The sequence below is a fragment of the Bombus affinis genome, chromosome 2 (assembly GCF_024516045.1).
Source record: "Bombus affinis isolate iyBomAffi1 chromosome 2, iyBomAffi1.2, whole genome shotgun sequence".
Taxonomy (NCBI): Eukaryota; Metazoa; Arthropoda; class Insecta; order Hymenoptera; family Apidae; genus Bombus; species Bombus affinis.
This window is the reverse complement of record NC_066345.1, coordinates 6,080,133-6,107,668: the sequence shown is the minus strand read 5'-3', so window position 1 is coordinate 6,107,668 and position 27,536 is coordinate 6,080,133. Positions and strand designations below refer to the sequence as shown.

Genomic DNA, 27,536 nt, shown 5'->3' with positions numbered 1-27,536 from the left:
AAGGGAGAAGGAGAGACTTTATTAAGAAAATACTCTAGTCAGACCGGGTTGCAAGCTCCAAGGAACGCATAGCAGTAAAATTAGCCTCAGATTGGGGCTTGTCCACCAAACTGGTCGCTGATTGCATCTCGGGAGAAATATCATCACAGAAAAATGAAGGGCATTCCTTTAGATTTGCTACACTTCTGAACATCAACATTGATAACGTCGCGAACAGGGCAGATGAAATATAATTGTAGGATGAAACGAAGTTAACATAAGTGAAGTTTAATCGTACTTATACGAACTTGTCTTTTTACATCACTAATGTTATACTCTTTCAGTTCGCTAGTGTTGGGTAAACAAAACGAAGCATTTTATTGTCTGCTCGGCCCTGCTATGACGTCTCCTCATGTTGCAGAAAGTATTTATGGTATTTTGCCGAGTACATTCGCTCACAAAAGTATAGCGCGCGCAGGTCATAGGGAATGCATGTCAGCATATGTGGGAGAGAAAGAAACTATCTCAAATAACTGAACGCGCTAGCCCGAGCGATATTGTGAAACGGCCTCTGTCGACTGAAATATGCTATGAAAATTTATTTACAATTGACAGGCGCAAGTTTTTATTACGTAATGGTATACTACAAGCAGTCCCTTAAAATTGTTTATCTTTATTATTTAATTTGTACTTTACAATTTGTGCAGCTCGACATTTGATAATTTTTTTGACATATTTGCTAAATAACACGTGGATGGATACCCCCAGCGAGATACCATCTTCGAATGTCGCTTAAAATAAATTTACTAAAGTAGTCTTCTATATCAATCCTGTTTCTTCAACCAATCCTCCTTTACCATGTCAGCACCCTTCTCACCAATCATAATAGTTGGCGCATTTGTATTACCGCTCACTTGGTTTGGCATAATTGAGGCGTCTATGACTCGAAGTCCAGTAATACCATGAACCCGAAGCCGAGGATCTACAACGGCGTTCGCGTCCGACTTCGGTCCCATTTTGCAGGTACCCACGGGATGATATATAGTCACGGGTAGATATCTGGCCATACACTCCCAGAAAGAGTCGCTATTCATGGGAATATTCTTGCAGCCAGGAAATGGTGTCGGATTCATTTTGCTTCCGTATCGTTTAAACGATTGAGTTTGACTCAATTGGTACACAAACTTAGCTCCTTCAACCAATGTCGCCATGTCTTCTGGCTCCTTGAAATAATTCGGATAAATCAACGGATGATCGAACGGATTCTTGCTTCGAAGCTTGACAACACCTCTGCTTTTTGGTCTCAAAAGAGCGGGAAACGCGCTCCACGAGCCACTACCAGTAAGATTTCCATATACGGCGTCGTAGAATTCTCTGGTCAGTCCACGATCTTCCCTAAAAATTTCGGTATTTGGTCCCGATGACATAAAATGCAGTTGTATGTCTGGGAAGTCATCGGAGGCATTCGCGTATTTGGTATTGATAAAACATGTTCCCTCCACTGTTGCTATGGTAGACAAAGGACTATCTGCGGACATGGCGTATTCTAGGATATAGCTAATATTAGTTATCTTGCTCTCTATGGACGAAATTTCCTCATTCACCAAGAACATAAGTCCTCCGACTCCTACATGATCTTGAAGATTATGGCCCACTCTTAAATCCTGAATCACTGGTATACGGTGTTCCGATAAGTGTTCTCTAGGTCCTATTCCTGACAACATCAACAACTGGGGGGTATTGATAGTTCCTCCGGATACGATCACCTCCTTTTTGGCACGTACGCGCATCGTCTTCCCGTTTCTAACGAACTCTACGCCGTAAGCCTTCTTCGACGACGAATCTATTAAAATTTTGGTAACATGCGCTTCCATGGCGACGTGTAAATTTTTCCGCATCCTGGCTGGCCGCAAAAAGGCTTTCGCCGTGGAGCAACGGCTACCATCTCTGATGGTGCCTTGAGGAATCATAAAGCCAGTTTGCCGTTCTCCATTAATATCCCTACTCTCGTAACCCATTTCTCGGCCGGCTTGAATGAACGCAGCGGCCAGAGGAGTGCGCCATTGTGGTTCTTCGACGGTTAAGTACCCACCGGTCGAATGATACGGTGTTTTGGCGAGGCTTTGATTTCGATTGTCTTCGGATTTTAGGAAATATGGCAGCACATCCCGATACGACCATCCTTGATTGCCTTGTTGTTCCCAGATGTCGTAGTCTTTTTTGGAACCACGGACGTAAAGCATGGAGTTTATTCCACTGCTACCTCCAAGCAACTTACCACGTGGCCAGCGGCAACGACCATTCTCCATCGCTGTGGGTATAATTTACGTTAAAGTACATCGAAAGCGTTGTGAATAATTGATAAACGAATTTTGGTGTTCGTCGGTTATTAATTCACCTTTCATATACCTTTCGGTTCGACGATAGATTCATTCTTCGATTTAGATTTGACATTAGATATGCCGAAATCTACCTATTGGTTCTACATACATATTAGTGAATTTCAAATAAATGAGTCTGCACATTTATACATTTTTAATACAACGTAATATCAAATTCGGCAACAATACCTATATGTTTTCAGTAATTGCAAAATAAGAAATTTCAGATCTATCATTTTATCGCCTCTGATGAGCTCAGCGACAATATACGTTAGAAATAATATGTGATAATTTTCCAGTGTTTTAGAAAGCTTTACAAAGTTGCTCAATTCATGTATGCTCATTATCATAAATTGCAGTTTAAAATCCTTTCTAAGCGTGATATAATTTTATCCACTTCCCTCTATTTCACCGTAAAAAATAGAGCATTAGACGTGGATGATTAGGGGATGCAGTATTGTCTTTTAATTATGTATTTACAGTTTTCATAAGTCGATATAATTCCACACTATTTACCTCGACAGTAACTATTATTGGGTTCCGTCGTGTATTGCCAATCGATTTTGATGAGCTGTAGATTATCGGCAAGAGAAGGAATATCGTACACAGCACTTCCATCGCCACCTGCTTCGAGAAGGAGTACGTTCCAATCCTCTATTTCGGACAAGCGACTTGCTACCACAGCACCTGTCATCGTGTATAGTTACAGAGCATTTTAATTAAAATATATCTAAGAAATCTTTATCCAATTTAACGTCCCAGATATCTTTGACTCGAAAGTGTGTAGCCTAGTTTCAAAACATCGAGAGACATAATTTGTCGAAATTACAAACCGATATTCGCGATAACGCAAAAATACGTTTTCGAAGTAAGTAATTATGAAGAAATAACATACAACACTGCTAATACACCTAGTGGATTGACACTGTTGTAAAAGGAAATTTGACAAAAAATTTGTGAATTGTTAAATTTTTGCATCAATCCCTCGTGTTAGGAGCAGGAATATGACCATCTTTGCACGCAAACACGCCGATGCACTTATCTTTGATACACGTTTATCAGATTTAGGACGGAACTTCGCGTGGATAATATGAAAAACCATACCTGCAGAACCACCGCCCACGACTATGAAATCGTAATCTCGCAATAGCGATTTGGAAGGAACATTCGTCGAAGAGTAAGGAACATTCGAATATATGACGTATAGCACCGCACTTATGAGCATCGATAACGTCGATGTGATCGGTTGCGATCTCATCCCCCCGAAAATGATGCGATTGACGTCCATTTTATTTTTCTCCGAATTCCTTTATCAATCTGTAACATCAATGTTCTATACCTTAATCCACATCTTACTCGCGATATAGGACGAAGTGGCAGGGAATTATTATTGAATGCATATTACCATCATTTATTTTATCGGGTCCTAAAGGCTTGGTTGTTTCATTGTTAAACCAACCTTTCTCGAATAGGATCTAGCGAAACTACTGTTTATTTTTATAATGAGTGTATCGCAACGATTTTAATTGCCAGTGAAACATGTTGATGATTTTAACATTCTGAACAACGTTTTCCTATACCTGCAACCGCTGCGATGTTGCTCAGCCTTATATTTCACGATATTCGCAAAACACGTCATTTAAATTTACGTGACGATACCTCATCATCTCGAAGTAGGCTTAAATGGAGCAACTGAAACTTAATTCACGGATGAAAGATGCAACTATTTTCGATATCGTGCAAGTAAAATAGAAAAGGCGACGGTTTGTAGATTGTGCTAGACTAATAAAAGGTATCATGAAATAATCTTTGATGCGTATATAGCAATATCGGCTGTTGCACTTTACTCTGATTGTCAGTGCGTCAAAAATATTATAAATATAGTTATCGTCACAAAAAAAATCGTTTTCTAACCAGAAATTAAAAAAGTATTATACAAGACATATGATATTAAACATAAATTGCTTTGTCCCTTGCGAGCCACGGCTGAGCAGCGGTTATATATATGGGAGAATGTTGTTCAGAGTAGTGAGTTTGACGGAGTATTTTGATGTCATCGAATTCTTTGAGGTTTACCCATCTCTGAATAATCACATTTTTTTTGTGCGTGTAGATGATAAGAGAATCAGAAGTTATTTGAAAATGCGGTGTCACTGACATACATGGTCGATAAAAGAATAAGACGGCAATAAACTTACAGCATGTAGTTATTATTTCTTAAGAAGTAGATCATTGGTAATGAGATAGCAAAATATTAGCGAAAATACAGAAATTTATGCAATACATACGTGAATTAAACACCAAACGTAGGAGAGAGTTCCGATGCGACGTAATCCAAGACGACGAATGCTTCTGGTTCGCGATCGCTTATGTACTGAATTCTGAGCAATTATTGGGCGATATGAAAAAAGACTTAATTATATAATAGAGGCATGAGAAATTTTTCTCAAGGTTTGAATACTTAAGGCAACTTTGTAAACTTATATCTCTGGACATACAATTATTTCGTTGTATCTACAGACCAATTTTCAAAAAAATTACTTAGCAAACTACGACTAATCATTTGCACTATTAGCACTTAAGTAGACTTGTAGAGTGGTGGGAAGAGCGCACCCTATTTGAATCAATATCAATGTCTAAGACGTGCTTTTAACAGTGCAGGTAGCAAGAAAAATAATAAACGTGCGAGTTCGATTAGTGATAAAACTACTTTGCCATTGCACCTGAATATGAAATGATTGTGCATGTTTCGACATAATTCAGCATATGTCATTTTGCATATGACATTGACGAGAGAGATTGCCATTTTTGACAACGTAGACATAAAAATGAATATGAATTATGTAAGGACTAGGCTAACGTAGTGTGAGACCGGTAGTGATCACCTGAAACAATTTTCTGTAAATCTACAAATATGTGCAACATTGCACTACATTTTATCTGCCTGTTTGTACATGTAACCTAGTGACAAATATACATGGTGTGTTTTCAAGTTGAACACTAAAGTATGTTTCCTAGATGTGAACAATAATAAATTGTAGCAATTGAATTGAGAATGTACTGATAAAATCGCATGAAATACCAATTTACAATAACATCTCACAAATACAAGATAAGAATATAACCCAACCAATTACCCATGAATATGTCTTTTTTCGTATAATTACATCAAAGATGAATAGTGTCATTGATTTCAGCTTAGGTGGCCGATACAAAAATTTGGCCATCTGCATGCTAGAATGAGAGGTAATGGAATCCTAATGTAATTGACATTTTTTGTGAATATCTCCAATATAACAACATAGCAATACATTTCGGAATCGTCGAAAATGATGACGTGTGTCCTTCTTTACATAAATTTTTACATAAATTGACATAACAGACATTTGTAACAGTATTGTATATGTAGTTGTGTGCAGATTTTGCTATAGGTTGCTCAAATCTGGTTTACATTGGAATGTGCCATAATCAAGAGACAAGAGCTTGGTTTCGATGACTCACTATATCCGTCCGCTATCAGGGATACGGTAACCGATACTATTGCGTAGGCTGTTACGGAAGCACAATTATGAACAAAGTTCACTGCAGTGGTATCGATAGTTTTTGGCAAATATTTCGGAATCTATGACCGACTGAAACTTACACGTACAGGAGAAAGTTGCTCAGGATCATGCTCCCGACAACAAATTCAAAAGTCATCGATATTTGCGGGTTTCTCCGGTTTAACAGTTCTCTAGATTCGCCATCGCAAGACAATACTCGACGAGACAATATATCGCAAGACAATTCCTGACAGGACTCATCACATTCCGTTCTGTATGTTGGCGGAAATCTAGGAGTCATGCTGCTCGCCCCAGTCTCCAGATCAGTTCTTGATCAAAATATCCTATTTCGAAAATCAACACCTTCTTAGTCGACTCAAGGAGACAAGGTGGACGCACCTCGTACTTTCACAAATTGAATATAAATTCTACAAAACGTGGAATCTTACTAATAAGGTTTATGAGGTAAATAAGGTAATTCGGTTAATAATGTAAAGTTAAAGCAATTTTGTAACGAATTTAAATTAATAATATTTGTGTTACGCATAGAAGTTTAAAAATAAATAACTCAGATATTGTTAAATTTTCAGAATCTGATCATTTCCAACTTTTGTTAATCTTATCAAAGACTTATCAACCATTTTGTGGTGCCACAATAGTACCATATATCAAATACATGTATAACTGAAACAGTTTTTCAGTAATTTACGAACAATAGTTCATGTTTGCCTTATGTAATAACCAACTATTTATTTCGTGGTCATAAAATAAATGGTAAGAAGCAAGGTTAACCAATTACTTATATATTCATTATTCTTATACTCGTGAGCTCATTCCGTAAAACAGGCTACTACACTAGATGCATTAGTAAAGAAAGTCGTTTTATGTATAATTATAGAAACTGCAGAATGAGTAGAAAATTCACAGTCCTTTGTCAGATTTTATATTTCTAGTAGTTTATATTTTTTTCTCTGTCTAAGACAAGGGACGCTACCACAGCGTCTGTACACTACGAAGACAAGATTTTCTTCTTATGTTCATGTAGACGCTCAGGGCGCCTAGTGCCTGGGTACGTATTCTTTTCCTGGTTATAGTAAAGGATGTTGTTGTAAGACAGGGCCCCAATGTTGAATTCTGAGATCTCCTAAAGATATACAAGGATTCAAAAATAGAGGACACCTACAGGTATAACAGACGACAATTAACATGTGACTGGACGTCCAGAGGTTAGACCTATATCGAAACAAAATAGGAAAAGGTCGATTTTGAATGTTATTCGAAAGGGAGAAAGAGACATTATTAAGAAAATAGTCGAGTCAGACCGAGTTGCAAGTTCCAAAGAACGCTTAGCAGTAAAGTTACCCTCAGATTGTTGGATTCGTCACCGAAGTTGATTGTTTCTCGGGAGAAATACCAACACAGCTAAATGAAGGTTATTAGGGTATCATTTAGAATTGCTACATTACTAAACAATCACATTGGTAACGTCGAGAACGAGGCGGATGACATATAATTATAGGATCAAACGAAGCTACCATAAGTGAAGTTCAATCGCCATTATATGAGAATATCTCGTTCAAAGAGTTGAGATAAAGACTGGAAAAATCACAGGAATATAAATGTAACACCTCAAATTCACCTCTCATATTCTTCTAGCTATTTTAACGGATTTCTCTGAGAATATGAATTTCCCAGGAATCTCTTCAAATTTTAGCGTTGCGTTAACGCGTTGGAAAGACGACATTTTCATTTGTTATAGCTAAAATTCGTCTAGGTCTTATTCAAAATGCTAATATCTGATGCAAAACTGCGTTAGGAATTTGACATCAAAAAGCGGCAAGACATCATGCTACTATATTTCTGATAAAGAAATACAAAGTATCTAATTAGTTTAAATTCAGAATGAATGTCAAGCATGAGTTTGCACTGTCACAGCACTGCCATAGGCGTCTACATAAAACGTAAGGTTAGCGCGTTCGGTTTCTCCAAACAGTTTCCTTCTCTTCCACATATGCTGACATGCGCTCTCTTACGCCTGCTCACGCTATACTTTTTTGAACGATTGTTTTGGGGACAATATCTTAAAAACTTTCTGCAACATGACATTGAAGCGAGGCCGGGTAAGCGATAAAGCACTTCGTTTCGTTTACCCTAAACTAGCGAACGGAAAGAGTATAACATTAGTAATGTAAAAAGGCAAATTCGTATAATTACAACCAAACTTCACTTATGTTAACTTCGTTTGATCGTCTAATTTTATCAAACATGACGATATTGTGACAGGGGAACTGCTATTCGTAATACGTCATGAAAATTTATTTTAAATTCAAAAGTAACAATCGCATGAAATTAATTTACAAAGGCAGGTATTGATTTGAATCCCGTTTCTATAACCATACTTCTTTTATCACATCCGATCCCCACTTAACGACTATGTGAGTCGGCGCACTGGCATTGGCATTGAGTATGTAGGGCATAATCGAACAGCCCATAACTCGAAGTCAAGTAATTCCGCAAACTCGAAGCCAAGGATCTACCACGGCTTCTGAGTCCCACTTAGGCCCCATGTTGCTAGTTTACACGAAGTGAAATATAGTTGAGAGATAAAGTTTGATCATGTCCCTCCAGTATGGATCGGTATACATCAGAATGCGCTTGGAGCAAGGAAATGGTTTCGGATTCATTTTGTCCCCGTAACGTTTGCATGAAGCAGTTTTACTCATCTCGAGCACAAACTTAACTCCTTCGATCGATGTCGCCATGTCTTCTGGCTCCTTGAAATAATTCGGATAAATCAATAGATAATCGAAATGGTTTTTACTTCGAAGCTTGATAATATTTCTGCTTTTCAATCTTAAAAGCGTAGAATACGCGTTCCACAGGTCCTTGTCGTGAAACTCTCCATATACGATGTCGTAGAATTCTCTGGTCAATCCATGAATCTCTCTAATGATATCGTTATTCTGTCCCGATGAATAATAAAGCAGTTGTATGTCTGGGAAATCGTCGGAGGCATTCGCGTATTTGGTATTGATAAAAGCTATTCCTTCGATATTTCCTACGTTGGTCCAAGGACCCTCTCCGAGTATAACGTATTCTAGTACGTTGCTAATATTCTTCCTATATCTTCCTATATGGTCCTTACGATTATCTCTTAAATCCTGAATCACTGGTATACAGTGTTCGTAGAAGTATTCCCTAGATGCTATTCCCGATATCATCAGCAACTGTGAGCTACCGATAAGTCCCGCGGAAACGATCACTTTGTTGGCACGAACGCGCTATGTATCTCCGTCTCTAACGAATTGCAGTTCATTAGATTCCACCCTGTATTTCCAATCGATTTCAGACTGCACACTGTCCGGTAAAAAAGAAATATCATGTATAGCACTTCCATTGCCACCTGCTTCCAGGAGGAGTACGTCCCAATCTTCTATCTTGAACAAGCAATTCGCCATAAGGGCTCCTGTAATCGTGCAAATTGGCAGATACATTATAAATAGAGTGTAGTTGAGACAACTGAAAATAATTAAAAGTTATAAGTATTTTTAAGTCAAGAGTATGTAGTTTCATTTCGAGATATCGAGAAAGGGAGACAGTTAGTCGAGATTACGAAATAAAATTCTCGATGAATTCTAAATATGATTACAAAACAAACCTAAAATACACATTGAAGAACACAAAGAAATAAAAATATGAAGAAAACAAGATGTTAAAATATAGTCGTTAACATATAGAAACGGCGCATAACTTTATTAATATGCTATACATAAGATAGAGCCGTTATATGAAATTTGCATTGGTAAAATATCGAGACGTGTAAGTTGATAAATTCTCGTATCAGCTGATCATATGAGCAATACCATGCTCTTTCTCGAACACATTTACACATTTACGCTTGATTTGTCACACTTTTATCATGTTTAAAATGAAATTTTCTAACGACATAATAAAAAGAGAACAACCCACCACGAGTAATAAGTTGTAAGCTGGCGACAGTAATGTGCAAGAAGCACTCGTCGAAAAGTAAGGCACTATAGAATACATGATAGAAAACGATACGCATAAAAGCATCGAAAGCACCGGTACAATTGGTTCTGTTTTCATCCCTCCGAAATGTTTCGATATCCACTTTGTACTTCTCCGATTTTCTTTGTCAATCTGTGATATTATGTTATGATACATTCACAATAATCTTATTCGCAAGATAGGACGAAGTAATAGAGAATTATTAATGAACACATTTAGGTGATGCTGACGTGTCTTCAAATTAATGTGCATATTTACGAAAAATATTTTGAGACCTCTTGGTCGATTTTCACGATTCATTACACATAAGTGTCAAGCTTCTATTCAATTTATTATTTTTTCGAAATAATTCCTACCTTAAATTTGTCCTTCATAAAAGGTTATAACTACAAGAAAATTTGTTTCAAAAGTAAAAATATATATATCTTGTAACGTCTACAAAACGTTAAACGTAAGATTGTGCAACGATATAATGGAACGCAAAGCGACGAGTGCTTTTTTGCTGATAATCACGTGAACGAGGTATTTTGAGAAATTATTTTGCAACATCGTAAATTGCGCTTATTCAGTGTAAAAAAACATTCGTACATCCTTTAAAAGGTGATAACAGTTTTTCTTAAATTTCATGAAACGACTTCATATTTTTTGAGAAATTAGAACAACTAGTTTACTAGATGAGGTCTACAAAAAATTTTGAGAAATTTGCAGTTGATCGGAGTCGAGGAGACAAAGCTACAGGTCGCTTGTTACAAGTTTTTCATTTGCGCCTGTAAGTTGAAATAGTTATGCCAATTACATATCAATGTCAAATATAAATATATATATATTTTATATATTATGACATTGTTATATTTATGACATTGCTGACAATTTTATCGAAATCGATTGACGCGAAAATAGGCGGCAATGAATTAAAAATGTAGAAATCTTTAGGGTTTAGTTCTGAAAAACTATGACTTTAGCCACTTTTAATCGTTTGCTTCGACAAGGAAAGTTGTCCAGACGGCCAATAAAATCAGTATTGAAAAAATAACAGTTGGAAATTCATAGTTCTCTACCTCCTAATAGCTGAAATAAAAATTTGATAACAGCTAGAAAAATGGTGTCAAAGTCCAACGACAACGGCTCTAAAAATGTGTATAAATAACATCGTTCCATAATTTTATTTACTTTTTGGATTTTTGCTAAATAGATGTAAATAAAATAAGTAGAATACAGAGGAACCTTGGCTTTCGGCTCTGATAGTGACTATGAATTTTTTTTATTTATCTCACCTGAAGTTCAAATTGCGTTTAAATATGGTACACTGTAAATGTATGTACGCAGAAATATATCTTTTATTGTTTAGTGTACATTTTTATTTTACACGTATGTGTACACAAGATATATGGTGTTATGTACCTCTACCACATATTTCTATTCTTTCTAGTTAATCTAGGAAAGCTTATAGTAAATACAGTACTTTCACTTTTTCAAACTGTATTTCACTATACTGCATATCCAATCTCTATAATGATTATGCAATTGTATTCCTTAATTATGTAGAATTTCTCGTAGCATCAGGAAACCGATGCGGCTGTGGATTCTGCACATGAAAGGACGTTGTTGCAAACACATATCCTATTTTTCCTCACTTTCGAGTTACAGTGAATTTGTACATTAACAAATTCTCCCTGCGTAGCTTCTTAAGAAGTGTTCATAATGACCTGCTTGGATTTGAATACAAGAATGGCTTTAGCATTGTCCGTCTTGCTCTCTCCATTTGTCCAGGTATTGTTCATGAGATACCGAATTCTGTTCGCAAATGGGGAGGTGAAATTAATACAACTACTTCTATCATCAGATAAAATTATTTCAACACAGAACTCGCTAAAAGTCGAAAATCAGATCAGATAAGGGATAGGTTTATATGAGCGTTGTTTATCGTTTTCATGCGCAAAAACTACCGCCGACTATCAATGGTTTTTGCAAATATTTCGAAAACTATATTCGAAACTATAGTTTTTTTTTTCCTTAGGAATTATAGTTTTCGACCGACAGATACATGTATAAGAAAAGTTACTTAAAATGTTAATTTCTCGAATGTCACCAGTCGGCAGCCAACAGTTGCAACTGTATCACTCTCGCTTTGCTTATGTTTATCGCCTCGACGCATTGAACTTATTATAGTATTCTACTGTACTACACTTCCTTTTGGAGAAACAACTATATTAAAGTCAACGTTCGCACGATACATGACGAAATTAAAGACAAATTATTGTAATAACTATTTTATTGCATAACACATAGTTTATACTATTATACATGTACGAAACATTTTTCTTATCAAACAAAGTACGTGCGATCATATTACTTTAAACATTATGATATCTAGAGGGCAGATGGAGCATTACGATATATATTCTAAAAAAGTTTTTTCATATTATTATAGTCAAACCTCACTTACTTTAATTTCGTTTGATCGTCCAATTTTATAAAACAAGGCTATATTTTAAACCGTACTTCGCCATACGCGATACATAATGAAAATTTATTTTCAATACAAAACCGTATGTTTTTATTACGTAATGGTATACTACTAGCAGTCGCTTAAAATGAATTTACAAAAGTAGTAATCAATCCGAACCCTGTTTCTTCAACCAATCCTTTTTTACCATGTCGGCACCCTTCTCGCCAATCATAATAGTCGGCGCATTGGTATTACCACCCACTTGGTTTGGCATAATCGAGGCGTCTATGACTCGAAGTCCAGCAACTCCGTGAACCCGAAGTCGATGATCTACCACGGCATTCGCGTCCGACTTAGGTCCCATTTTGCAAGTACCCACGGGATGATATATAGTCACGGAAAGAAATCTGGCCATGCACTCCCAGAAAGAATCGCTATACTTGGGAATATGCTTGCAGCCAGGAAATGGTGTCGGATTCATTTCGCTCCCGTAACGTTTAAACGAAGCAGTTTTACTCAATTCGAATGCAAACTTAGCTCCTTCAACCAATGTCGCCATGTCTTCTGGCTCCTTGAAATAATTCGGATAAATCAATGGATGATCGAACGGATTCTTGCTTCGAAGCTTGACAACACCTCTGCTTTTTGGTCTTAAAAGCGCGGGAAACGCGCTCCACGAGCCCTTGCCACCAAGATTTCCATATACGGCGTCGTAGAATTCTCTGGTCAGTCCACGATCTTCTCTAAAAATTTCGCTATTTGGTCCCGATGACATAAAATGCAGTTGTATGTCTGGGAAGTCATCGGAGGCATTCGCGTATTTGGTATGGATAAAACATGTTCCCTCCACTGTTGCTATGGTAGATAAAGGACTATCTGCGGACATGGCGTATTCTAGGATATAGCTAATATTAGTTATCTTGCTCTCTATGGACGAAATTTCCTCATTCACCAAGAACATAAGTCCTCCCACTCCTATATGATCTTGAAGATTATGACCCACTTTTAAATCCTGAATCACTGGTATATGGTGTTCCGATAAGTGTTCTTTAGGTCCTATTCCTGACAACATCAACAATTGGGGGCTATTGATAGTTCCTCCGGAAACGATCACTTCTTTGTTGGCACGTACGCGCAACGTATTTCCGTTTCTAACGAACTCCACGCCGTAAGCCTTCTTCGACGACGAATCTATTAAAATTTTGGTAACATGCGCTTCCATGGCGACGTGTAAATTTTTCCGCTTCCTGGCTGGCCGCAAGAAGGCTTTCGCCGTAGAGCAGCGGCTGCCATCTCTGGTGGTGCCTTGAGGAATCATAAAGCCAGTTTGCCGTTCTCCATTAATATCCCTATTCTCGAAACCCAATTCTCGGCCGGCTTGAAGGAACGCAGCGGCCAGAGGAGTACGCCATCGTGGTTCTTCGACGGTTAAGTACCCGCCGGTTGAATGATACGGTGTTTTAGCGTATTTGGGACTTCGATTGTCTTCGGATTTGAGGAAATAAGGCAGCACATCCTGATACGACCATCCTGGATTGCCTTGTTGTTCCCAGTTGTCGTAGTCTTTTTTGGAACCACGGACGTAAAGCATGGAGTTTATTCCGCTGCTACCTCCAAGCACCTTGCCACGTGGCCAGCGGCAACGACCATTCTCCATCGCTGTGGGTATAGTTTACGTTAAAGTACATCAAAAGCGTTGTAAATAATTCATAAACGAATATTGTTGTCGTTTGGTTATGAATTCACGTTTATATATCTTTGGGTTCGGCGATAGATTCATTCTTCGTTTTAGATTTGACATTAGGTATGCCGAAATCTACCTATTGGTTCTAAATGCAAATCAATATAATTCAAGTGGTGTTACTTGAAATTAATAAGCCTGCACATTCGTAAATTTAAAAAAAAGCAATATTAATTTTGGCAATTTTTGAAGTGGGTCCCACTCCATATAAAACTACACATCATCTCTTGTGTTTAGCTTTCTTAGTCTTCGAAGCCATTGAGTATTGTTTAACACTAAATCAATTTGAAGGGCCTCTCAGCCTCATTGCCTTACAAGGATCATGCCTTTCACAGATGATGCGGCGGGGTACAGACAAGCCAGTTTTTCGTAATTGTATTAATACCCATAGACTCATGGCTTCGAAGCTCTTTCGTAAAGTAACGCTACTAGCGTGCGCATTTGGATTAGTATACACATTGTACTTATACTTAATCTTGTTTATTTATATTTTCTGTTATATATTCATCCACCCATTTCCTTTCTCTCTCTCTCTCTCTCTCTCTCTCTCTCTCTCTCTCTCTCTCTCTCTATTATGAGATAAAACCTTAATAGCAATAATACCTGTATGATTTTAGTAATTGTAGAATACAAAATTTCAAATCTGTCATTTTAACTTCTCTGGTATGTTTAGTGACAATTTACGTTGGAAATGAATTGTGATGATTTGCCAATGTTATAGAAAGATTTACTTATTTACACGCTTCGTTTATTCTCATTGCTTTAGGTTGCATTTTATAATCCTTTCCAAGCGTTATATAATTTTATCTACGTCCCCTTCTTTTCAACGTAAAAAATAGAACGTTAGACGTGGATGATTAGGGGATGCAGTATTGTTTCTGTAATTAGTTACTTACTGTTTTTATTTGTAAGTCAGTATAATTCGACACTTTTTACCTCGACAGTAATTTTCATTGGGTTCCGTCCTGTAATCCCAATCGACTTTGGTGAGCTGTAGATTGTCGGCAAGAGAAGGAATATCATAGACAACACTTCCATCTTCACCTACTTCCAGCAGGAGTACGTTCCAATCTTCTATTTCGGACAAGCGACTTGCCACCACGGCTCCTGTCATCGTGTAAAGTTACAGAGCATTTTAAAGAAAACATATCTATGAAATCTTAATCCAGTTTAATGTCCCAGATATCTTTGAGTCGAATGTCCGTAGTCTAATTTCAAATCATCAAGGAAGGGAGATAATTTGTCGAAACTACGAATCGAAATTCGCGATAACGCAAAAGTACGTTTACAAAGTAAACGGAAAATATATTTAGACGAAGGAAATTAGATGTTAAAATAACGCACAACATTGCTAATGTATCCAGTGGATTGACAGTGTCGTCGAAGAAAATGTGGCAAAAGATCGGGATGTGTGAATTGTTAAATTTTTTGCATCTATCCATCATATTAGGAGCAATAACGCGACCTTCTTCGCATGCAAACATACCGGTGCAGTTATCTTTGACACACTTTTATCAGTTTTAGGACAGAACTTCACGTGGATAATATGAAAAACCATACCTGCAGAACCACCGCCCACGACTATGAAATCGTAAGCTGGCAATAGCGATTTGGAAGGAACATTCGTCGAAGAGTAAGGAACAATCGAATAGATAGCGTATAGCGACATGCTTACGAGCATCGAAATGATCGATGTGATCGGTTGTGATTTCATCCCTCCGAAAATGATGCGTTGGACATCCATTTTGTACTTATATTTCCGTTATCAATCTATGATATTAAGTAACAGAGAATTATTAATAAACACGTATTATCCTTATTTATCTCTTCAGACACGATCGGTATTTGTTTCTTACATTCTTCAATCTACTACACTCCAATGGTTTGTAGCAAAGTTTGTAGAAACAAATATCTTGTTTGCTAATTATTCTAAGAAGTGTATAACTCATTAATTTCGATGACGTTAATACATATCGTCGAAATTAACGTTTTGTACAACTTTTTCATATACGTGTCACCGGCGCGGTGATGCTCGACTTTTGTTTCCAAGATAAATATTCGCAAAATAATTTAATGAAATTCACGTTATGATTACTCTTCATCTTGCAGTACACAATTTCATTTTTATACAGCTCAACCTAAACTTAACTCATTAATGAGAAAGCTAATTATTTTTAACACTTCACAAATACAGAAGAGAAATCTATGTGGTATTAGTAAACTTATAGCATAGGTGTGGATATTATGTGGTAAGATGTAAAAGATCAAAAATAATGTAATAGCCAAGTATTAGCGAAAATACTGAAATTTAGAGATCGATTTCATATATGGGTGATTATGTTTACCATACCTAAGAGCGTGCTTCGATGCGATGTGAACAATGGCGACGAACGCTTCTTGGGGATGGCTTAAATACTATATCCTGTGTCACTATTGCATCAGGTCAGAATTACATACATATGTGCGTTTCTTATCTAAGGTAAACAAAGATGCGATTAATTTATGTAAATCGTGGATACATTTCAGATCTCGACTGTTGCGAGAAGATTTAGATGGTTTGTCCAAATTGTGGATATTGGATCAGTAAAAAGGTCGTGCCTGATTCTAAAAGATAAATTATTTGTTCACAAGTGCCATATATAATTGAGATAAAGATGGTGATATTCAATTGTTGTTTCAACAGCGCACATTCGTGTTTTATCAGCTTTTACAATGCAATAAAAGATTTTGATAATAAGCGAGCAACAGGTTTATCTGCGCATTATTTCATGTTGCTGAAATTCTGGGAAGATGTAACGGTGCAAAATGTTGCAAAAATATTCACGATGTTTACCACGACTGTATGGCAGCTTTTCGCAGCATAAAAAAATAGTTTGCAAAATTCAGACGTGGTGATTTCAAACTGCAAGATCAGTCACACTCTGACCGACTTTCTCTGGTAGACGATGACATTGTGCTCAATTTACTGCAAAGTAATCCCCGAATTTCGACTGCAGGACGCTTCTAAAAAAGTAACGCTTGTGCAGGTAAGTACAAATTAATTATCAAATTAATAGGGGCATGAATAATTGATATTATTTTAAAAACTGGGAGAATTTTTATTGCTCCATCCAAATATTGCCAGCCAACTTCACGGCGACCAGATTGTAAAGCCTACCCCAAACTCAAACCCAGCTCTTTGATGATATTGACTTTTAATTCAATTATAGCAGACTTGTCTCATAGTTCCGCATATACAGTTCTGAACGGATCTTTATCCAAGTTCGTCCAACTCTCGATTGTATACATAAACAGAAGTTAAGTGTTAGGTTTCTAGGTCAGGTAATTCTGTCCAGCTTTTAACAACGAATACTAACGCGTACGATTTTACGGGCGTATAATTATAGGCAGAATTCAATGTAGTGGTGTCTGTAGATTTTTGTTAAAGTTATTCAGGATCATAAAATAACAAGATATTAAAAAATCATCGAAATCCGTGTGGAAGCAATGGCTCTACAGTTTCACCGCCGATACTTACCAATGCAATATTTCTCAAGACAATACCCCGCGAGATAATATATCGCAAGACGATAGTTTGCAGTAAAATTCCGCATAAGACTCATCACACTCATTTTTGTATGTTGGCACAAATGTAGGCATTACTTTCCTCGCTCAAATCGGATGACATTTCCCCCAAACCGACGCCTTCCTAATAGGTGTTATGAGAGAAGATGGGTAACCTCGAAGCGGCAGCAAGGGGACGCAGCCCGGATTCTCATCGACTTCGCGAGGACTCAGATCGGGTTACGATGCGTCGATTGGGATACAACTCATATCGGTAATCGGTAAGTGAGAACTAATTTAACAATCCACTAAGTCGTGTCAAAAACATTTTCTCTGGAATCATTTTAAAATACTGTAGTATCGTGAGGAAAAAGCCTAGTTAGAAATCGATCAAAACAATGTCGTCTGTCCTTCCGTTGTTAGTTTACATAGGGAAAAAAGCCTATGTGACTAAAATCACCTAGTTCTTGTGGAGCGTTAACAGGACGGAATTTGAGAGGGGAAAAAATAACGCCAACGGAGGAGGACGGTTTGAATCTAAAAAAGTTGTTGTTGATCGAGAAGCGTTGGACGATTGATCGAGAAGTGAGATGAGTCGAGAGGTCAGAGTTAATCGAGGAGTCGAAGAGTAGAGTTGTTAACGTTGTCGAGTTGCGAGAGGTGTTAGTGTTGTTGAGAGTGGAGTTGTCAGCGTTGTCGAGTTGCGTGAGTTACTAGCGTAGCTGAGAGATTGAGTTGTTGGAGTTGTTCAATTGCGAGAGTGGTCGAATTAGAGTAAGATTGTTACATTTAGTTCTATATTAAACAATCATCGTTTTCTGTCTCATTAATATCTGTATAACTAATTTATTGTAAATAAATTACAAATTATAAATAGTATCAGGAAAATTTATACCTAAATTTTCACGATACTACAATACAGAAGTACCATTCCCATCAAATTTTATTTAAAATAATTTCGCTCATGTAATAAATACACGCAATAGTACAAACAGGTGCATAAAATTAATTTACAATAGCAGCTATTCATATACGTCTAATTTCGTCAACCATTTCTCTTTGACCATATCGGAACCCTTCTCTGCGATCATAATAGTCGGCGCATTGGTATTGCCACTGATTAAATTTGGCATAATCGAACTGTCTATAACTCGAAGTCCAGTAACTCCGTAAACTCGAAGCCAAGGATCAACCACCGCTTGTGGATCTGACTTTGGCCCCATCTTGCAAGTACCCACGGGGTGTGCTACAGTTAAGGGGAAAGATCTGATCATGCACTCCCAGTACGGCTCGCTATACAATGGGATGTGCTTGCAGTCAGGAAATGGATTCGGATTCAGTTTGCTCCCAAAACGTCTAAGCGAAGCAGTTTGACTCATCTCGACTATAAATTTAACTCCTTCGATCAATTTGGCCATGTCTTCTGGCTCCTTGAAATAATTCGGATAAATCAATGGGTAATCGAAAGGATTGTTGCTCCGAAGCTCAATAATCCCTCTGCTTTTAGGTCTAAAAAGGGTAGGGTACGCACTCCATCCGTCCTTATTCTGAACATCTTTCAATACGGCATCATAGAATTCTCTGGTCAATCCAAAACTTTTTCTACTGCTCTCGGTGAAGTCCCCCGTTGTCCAAATATGTATTTGTAAGTCTGGAAAATCATCGGAGGCATTCGCATATTTGGTATTAATAAAACCTACTACTTCATTAAATCCTAAGGTTGTCAAAGGACCGTCTCCGGATATAGCGTACTCTAGGGCATAGCTAATGTTTTTCAGTCTGCTCTGTACGATTGAAATTTCTTCATTTACTAAGAATATCATGCCCCCCACAGTTATATGGTCTTGAAGATTATGGCCCACTCTTAAATCCTGAATCACTGTTATACCGTGTTTCGATAAGTGTTCTTTAGGTCCTATCCCTGACAACATCAACAGCTGGGGACTATTGATAGATCCTCCGGAAACGATCACTTCTTTGTTGGCATGTACTCGCACCGTTTCCCCGTCTCTAACGAATTCTACGCCGTAAGCCCTTTTCGTTGACGGATCTATTAAAATTTTGGTAACATGTGCTTTCATAGCGACATGTAAATTCTTACGCGACATGGCTGGTCGCAAGAAGGCTTTCGCCGTGGAGCAGCGGCTACCATCTCTAATGGTGCCTTGAGCAATCATAAAGCCAGTGTGCCGTTCTCCGTTAATATCTCTATTCTCGTAACCCATTTCTTGGGCGGCTTGAATGAACGCAGTGACCAGAGGAGAGCGCCATTTTGGTTCTTCGACGGTTAAGTACCCGCCGGTCGAGTGATACGGTGTTTTAGCGTATTTGGGACTTCGATTGTCTTCGGATTTGAGGAAGTAAGGCAATACATCCTGATACGACCATCCTGGATTGCCCTGTTGTTCCCAGATGTCGTAGTCTTTTTTGGCACCACGGATGTAGAGCATGTAGTTTACGCCGCTGCAGCCTCCAAGCACCTTGCCACGTGGCCAGTGGCAACGACCATTCTCCATCGCTGTTGACATAATTTACAGTAAAGAACTTTGAAAGCATTGCGAGTAATTCGTAATCGAATATTGATTTTAGAATGTCACTGATTCACTCTTTCATTCATTCTTTGGAATGAACGATAGATTCATTTTTCGATTTATGTTAACACAAGAACTGTGCAAATATATCTGACTGTTCTATATATAAATCAGTATATATAAATAAAGTATTAAGTTCTATATACAAATCAAATGTCATTATTTAAAATAAATAGATCTATATAATTATATGTCGATCTAAACTTTGTTCAGCATTAATTGCGCCTAAAATATCTGTTTATTGTATTCGAAAGATAATTCTGGTCCGATATTTTCACGTCTTTTCAGTGCTAGTATTCATTACAATTGCAAGATTATGATGCACGCAGAATTTAGAATGCTTTACTTATTTACTCGCTTCATTTATTCGCATTGTCACAGGTAGAACTTTATATTCCCTTCTAAGCATGATAATATTTTATCTATCTTTTCTCAAATTCCTTCTTTTTCAATGGAAAAAATAGAGCGTTGAACGTGAATGATTAGAGTGTCTGGTATTATTATTGTAATTAAGCACCGATCATTATTATAATTATTTATTATTCAATACTATTTACCGAGACAGTAATTTTCGTTCGGTTCCGTCGTGTAATTCCAATCGATTTCGGATCCTTGCAAAGTGGAGGCAAGAGTAGGAACATCATATATAGCACTTCCATCGGCCCCTGCTTCCAACAGGAGTACGTCCCAATCTTCTATCTCGGACAAGCGATTCGCCATAACGTTTCCTGTAATGGTGTAAATTCATTGAGTATCTAAATAAAACATGCGTAAGAAAATATTTTCTTAGATGTTATAAATATTTTCAAATCAGAAATTTGTAGTTTTACATCAACACATCGAGATTGGGAGTAAAATTGTCGAAATTAGAAATAATGCTTCGCGATAAATTCACAATATTTTCACAATGATCCCATTTTTCTTCATTAATGTATATAAAATTTTGTAAAAAATTTTGTAAAATTGTAGATCAAATTTCTTCATTAATGTATATAAATAGCGCATATGATCACTAATGCCTATGATAGATAGATAGATAGATCGGAAAATGAAATTTGGAAAAAATCGATATATGGGAAGTACGTAACGTTTTTGGTGTTGCGCGATTATACAAGTAACAATGCCTTCTTCTTTGCACGCACATACGCAGCTGCGGTTGTTTTAGGTATACTTTTATAAGATTTTTAACGTAACTTTGTTTCGGCATCGTGATAAGTCATACCTGCTGAACCACCACCTACGATTATGAAATCGTAAGTCGGCAGTAATGATTTGGTAGGAACATTGGACGAAGAGTATGGAAAAATCGAATAGATGACATACAGCGACATGCCTAAGAGTGTCGGTAGCACCGAATGCGATTTCATCCCTTCGAGAATGATACGTTTGATACCCATTTTATTCTCCTCTGATATCCTTTATCAATCTGTAACATTAAGGATTGATACCTTACCAAACATCTTATTCGCAATATAAGATGTAGTGACAGAGAATTATTACTGAATGCATATCACCATCATTTGTTCTTTCGGGCCGTCAGGGGCTTTGGTTCTTTCATTCTTAAAGCTACTTTTCTCGACTAGGATCTAGCGAAACTAATATTTTTTTTTTTTTTTTAATGAGTGTATCGCAATGATTTTGCCAGTGAAACATGTTTTCAAGGTTAACATCCTGAACAACGTTTTTCTATACCTGCAACCGCTGCGATGTTGCACAGCCTTCACGAAATTCGCAAAATATTTCATTTAAATCTATGTGACGATATCTCATCGTCTTGAAGTAGGCTTAAATGGAGCAACTGAAACTTAACTGTCTGATGAAAGAGCCACTACTTTCGATATCGTGCAATTAAAATAGAAAGAGCGACGGTTTGTACATTGTGCTATTCTAATAAAAGGTGTCATGAAATAATCTTTGATGATTAGGTCGCTATATCGACTGTTGTACTTTACTTGATTTTCAATGCGTCAAAAATGTTATAAATATAGTTCTAGTCACAAGAAAATCGTTCTGTAACCAAAAAATTACAAAATTGTTAAACAACACACATGGTATTAAACATAAATTGCTTTGTCCCTTGCAAGCCAAGGCTGAGCGGCGATTATAAATATGAGAGAAAGTTGTTCAAAATGGTGAGTTTGACGAAGTATTTCGATGTCATCGAATTCTTTTAAGTTTTCCCGTCTCTGAATAATCACATTTTTTTTTATACAGATGACAAAAAAATAAGAAGTTAATTGAAGTTATGGTGACACATGGCTGAGAAAGGAATAAAACGACAATAAATTTACAGTATAGATGTTGATATTATTTGTTAAAAAACAGATCAGAGTTAATGAGATGGCAAAATATTAGCGAATATACAGAAATTTATGCAATACATACGTGGATTGAACACCAAACTTAAGAGAGTGATCCGGTGACGCGTAATCCAAAACGAGGAATGCTTCTGCTTAGCGATCGCTTAAGTACTGAATTCTGAGCTATTATAGCGCCACATGAAAAACGGCATAATTACGTAATCGACACATCAGAAATTTTTCTCAAGGTTTGAACAACAACATAATTTTGTAGAAATATCTCTTTGGGCATACGATTATTTCGTTGTACCAACAGTACAATTTTCAATAGTCTGCTTAGCAAAAACACTCTAGTCATATATGGATACAGGAATAAAAATAGTAAACATGTGAATGCGATTAGTAATCAAACCATTTTACCATTTCTCTTCAATACGCAGTAGGTGGCGGTGTTTTGACATAATTCACAACAAGTCATTTAGCGTAAACCATTGACGAGAGAGATAGCGAATCTTGATAACGCAGAGATAAAAATGCATATGAATTAGATAAAGACTGAGCTAACGTAATATGAAACCGGTACTGATGACCTGAAATAATTTTCAATGAATCTGTTTTTAAGTTGAGCACAAAAGTATATTTCGCATATATACATAATAATAAATTGCAGTAATTAAATCCAGGATACAAGGAATGAGAGCTTGGTTTCGGTGACTCACTATACCCATCCGCTGCCAGGGATACGGTAACCAATACTATCGCATAAACTGTTACGGAAGCACAGTTATAATTCAGATAAACTGTAATGTTATCAATAGCTATTTGCGAATGTTTCAGGAATTATGAAGTCGTAAAATAGTAAGAAGCAAGGTTAGTCAATTACTTATATCTTCATTATCCGTATACTCGTGTGCTTATTCCGCAAAACAAGCGATTACATTAGCTTCATTAGGAAGGAAAGTTGTTTTATGTACAATTATAGAAACTGCAGAATGAGCAGAAAATTCACAGACTAGGATTTTACTGAATAAGTAGTTTACATTTCTTTTTCTGTTCTTCTAAGAGAAGGGAATACACGAATGTTTTCAGAGCGTTTGTACACTACGAAGACAGGGTTTTCTTTCTATGATCATGTAGACGCTCAGGGCGCCTAGTGCCTGGATAGCAATTGTTTTTCCTGGTTATAGTAAAGGATGTTGTATGTATGACAGGGGCCCAATGTTGAATTCTGATATCTCCTAATGTTACCCAAGGATTCACAAGGAGAGGACATCTACAGATATAAAAGAAGACAATCAACATATGACTGGACGCCCAGAGGTTAGAACTGTATCAAAACTAAATAGCTAAAGGTTGGTTTTGAATGTTATTCGAAAGGGAGAAAGAGAGACTTTATTAAGAAAATACTCCAGTCAGATCGGGTTGCAAGCTCCAAAGAACGCTTAGCAGTAAAATTAACCTCAAATTGTCAGATTGGTCACCGAAGTGGTTGTTGGATTGCTTCTCGGCAAAAATACCATCACAGCTAAATAAAGGATATTCATTTAGATTTGCTACATTTCGAAACATCCACATTGGTAACGTCGAAAGAGAGGCGGATGAAATATAATCGAACGATCAAACGAAGCTACCATAAGTGAAGTTCAATCGCAATTGCATGAAGCAGCAATTAATTTCTTCTTGTTCGAAGAAATTATAATCTCAAGTTGAAAATTATTAGAATAATCGACGCAGTATGAATAGACCAACCGATTGGCTGTTTTTTTGTATTGTAAACGTGGCGATACATAGCGAGCTACTTTAATAATCTATTCGAACGAGGCTTCTTCATATGTTTTCGATCGAGTATCACACTACACAAGGTCGCTTGATCGTTCAATTTTACACAATATGACCATTGTCTGACTTGTGGTTCGCTGATTCATAAGAAAAATTTTTTTCAGTTAGAAACAATAACCTTCTATTATGTAATAATATTACAGAAATACCTTCTACCGTAAATCAATTTACAACTGTTCACCTGCATCCCGTTCCTTCAACCACTTCTGTTTTACCATATCTGAACCCTTCTCTGCGATCATAATAATAGGCGCATTGATATTGCCACTGATTAAATTTGGCATAATCGAACTATCTATGACTCGAAGTCCAGTAACTCCGTAAACTCGAAGCCAAGGATCTACCACGGCTTTTGAATCCGACTTAGGCCCCATCTTGCAAGTACCCACAGGATGAAATATAGTCGCGGGATAAAATCTGATCATGCATTCCCAGTAAGGATCGCTATACATAGGAACATGCTTGCAACCTGGGAATGGTTTCGGATTCATTATGCTCCCGTAACGTTTGAAAGAAGCAGTTTTACTCATCTCAAGCACAAACTTAACTCCTTCGATCAATGTTGCCATGTCTTCTGGCTGCTTGAAATAATTCGGATAAATCAATGGATAATCGAAAGGATTGTTGCTTCGAAGCTTGATAACACCTCTGCTTTTCGGTCTTAAAAGCGTAGGATACACGCTCCACACGTCCTTATCCTGAAGCTCTCCATACACGACGTAGTAGAATTCTCTGGTCAATCCACGAGTCTCTCTAATGATGTCGTTGTTCTGTCCCGATGAATAATAAAGCAGTTGTATGTCTGGGAAGTCGTCGGAGGCATTCGCATATTTGGTATTGATAAAAGCTACTCCTTCGACATTTCCTAAAATGGTCCAAGGACCCTCTCCGAATATGACGTATTCTAGTATGTTGCTAATATTATTCAACCTACTCTGTACGAGTGCAATTTCTTCATTCACCAAGAACGTAAGGCCCCCTACACTTATATGGTCTTGAAGATTATGGCCCGCTCTTAAATCCTGAATTACTGGTATATCGTGTTCCTTTAAGTGTTCTTTAGGTCCTATGCCCGACAACATCAACAACTGGGGGCTATTGATAGTTCCTCCGGAAACGATTACCTCCTTGTTGGCACGAACGCGTAATGTCTTTCCATCTCTAACGAATTCTACACCATAAGCCTTCTTCGATGATGGTTCTATTAAAATTTTAGTAACATGCGCATTCATAGCGACTTGTAATTTCTTGCGTGACCTGGCTGGCCGCAGGAAGGCCTTTGCCGTGGAGCACCGGCTTCCATGTCTGACGGTAGCCTGAGGGTTCATAAACCCAGTGTGTCGTTCTCCGTTAATATCTCTATTTTCGTAACCCATTTCTTGGCCTGCTTGAATGAATGCAGCGGCCAGGGGAGTGTGAAATGGAGGTTCTTCGACGGTAAGGTAGCCCCCGGACTAGTGATACGGTGTGTTTGTCTGGAAGCGATTTCGATTGTCTTCGGATTTTAGAAAATAAGGCAGCACATTCTCGTAGGACCATCCTGGATTGCCTTGTTGTTTCCAGATGTCGTGGTCTTTTTTGGCACCACGGACGTATAGCATAGTGTTTACCATGCTGGTGCCTCCGAGCACTTTACCACGTGGCCAGAGGCAACGACCGTCTTCCATCGCTGTGGGTATAATTTACCGTAAAGTACACCGAACGCATTTCGAATAATTTGTATATTGAACTAGGTTGGTTATTTATTCTCATTTATATCTGTTTGGATTCGGCAATACATTTTTCGATTTATCTTAAGAAGGAACCATCTAACGTTTCTAAATGTTCTATATGTATGAAACAGTGTAATCCACGCGATATTACTAAAGTAAATAAATCTACACAATTATATTCCATCAAAATGGAAATTATGTTATTTTTGGCCAAAATATTTATATGTTTCTAGTAACTGTAAAAAGGAGAATCTCTTATTCATTCTCTTAGTTATTTTGTCATCTTTAGGTAGTTTTAGCGTAGAATTTATTAGAATTGAAAGACGGTGATGTACCAATGTTTTGGAATGCTTTACTTATTTATTCGCGTTGTCATAGTTTGCATTTTATAATTCCTTCCAAGCGTGACATGATTTTATCTTTCCTTTCTTTAATTTACTTTCTACGTCGTTAAAAATAAAACGTTTGACTTGGACGCTTAAAGGGTGATTGCAGTGTTTCTTTTGTAATTATTTAATTAATTAATTATTTTGTAATTATTTAACTTATAATTATTATAGTTAGGTATTATTCGGTATTATTTACCTCGACAGAAATTTTCACTAGGTTCTATCTTGTATTTCCAATCGATTTCGGAGAGCTGCACACTGTCGGCTAAAGAAGGAATATCATATATAGCACTTCTGTCGCCACCTGCTTCCAGGAGGAGTATGTCCCAATCTTCTATTTCGGACAAGCGATTCGCTATAACGGCTCCTGTAATCGTGTAAATTGGCAGAGCATTATAAATTGAGCATACTCGAAATAATTGAATCTAATTAGAGATTACAAATATTTGTAAATAAAAAAACTATGTAATTTCGTTCAAAACACAGAGAAAGAGACAATTTGTCCAAATTATGAAATGAAATTGGCGATAAATTTAAAATAGTTTACAAAACAAACCTAAAATACGTTTATATGAAGAAAACAAAACTTAAAATCTAATCGTTAATACATACAAACGATGCATAGCGTCATTAGTATACTATATATATATGATACTATACGTTATATGAAATTTGCGTTGGTAAAATATCAAAATATATAAGTTATTAAGTTCTCATGTCAGTCGATCGTACGAGAAATAATATGCTCTTTCTCATACGTAAACAAACGGGTACGTTTATCTTTGTCACATTTTTATCACATTTAAAACCGAAATTCGTATGGACAATATGAAAAGACATACCTGCAGAACCACCGCCTACGACTATGAAATCGTAAGATGGCAATAGTAATTTGGAAGGAACATTCGTTGAAGAGTAAGGAACATTCGAATATATGACATATAGCGACAAACTTAAGAGCATCGAAAGTACCGATATGATCGGGTTAGATTGTACTCCTCCAAAAATAATCCGTTCAACATCCATTTTGTATTTCTCCGA

At 37.1% G+C, this 27,536-nt stretch overlaps 2 protein-coding genes and 1 pseudogene across 5 annotated transcripts; all 3 read right to left on the bottom strand.

The window, feature by feature from the left end:
- Nucleotides 1–632: 632 nt before the first annotated feature.
- On the bottom strand, nt 633–27,536 carry LOC126928713 (glucose dehydrogenase [FAD, quinone]-like). Of its 3 annotated transcripts, none has more exons than XM_050744407.1 (3): nt 27,338–27,536; nt 2,877–3,047; nt 633–2,290 (listed from the first exon to the last, which is right to left on the bottom strand). In XM_050744407.1, exons 1-3 carry the CDS (start codon nt 27,519–27,521, stop codon nt 804–806), a joined length of 1,842 nt encoding a protein of 613 aa, XP_050600364.1. In that variant the 5' UTR covers nt 27,522–27,536; the 3' UTR covers nt 633–803. The 3 variants fall into 3 exon arrangements, with proteins under 3 accessions (XP_050600364.1, XP_050600363.1, XP_050600362.1); XM_050744406.1 differs by lacking the exon at nt 27,338–27,536 and adding an exon at nt 15,682–15,805; XM_050744405.1 differs by lacking the exon at nt 27,338–27,536 and adding an exon at nt 3,465–3,671.
- LOC126928715 (glucose dehydrogenase [FAD, quinone]-like) lies at nt 12,532–22,962 on the bottom strand. 2 transcript variants are annotated; one of them, XM_050744411.1, is made up of 4 exons: nt 22,641–22,962; nt 21,478–21,681; nt 20,813–20,983; nt 12,532–14,039 (listed from the first exon to the last, which is right to left on the bottom strand). In XM_050744411.1, the coding sequence occupies exons 2-4, from the start codon at nt 21,650–21,652 to the stop codon at nt 12,547–12,549; spliced, it is 1,839 nt and encodes a 612-aa protein (XP_050600368.1). In that variant the 5' UTR covers nt 21,653–21,681; nt 22,641–22,962; the 3' UTR covers nt 12,532–12,546. The 2 variants fall into 2 exon arrangements, with proteins under 2 accessions (XP_050600368.1, XP_050600367.1); XM_050744410.1 differs by lacking the exon at nt 12,532–14,039 and adding an exon at nt 18,472–20,182 and having other exon boundaries at nt 22,641–22,874.
- Nucleotides 24,274–26,061, bottom strand: LOC126928719 (glucose dehydrogenase [FAD, quinone]-like; annotated as a pseudogene).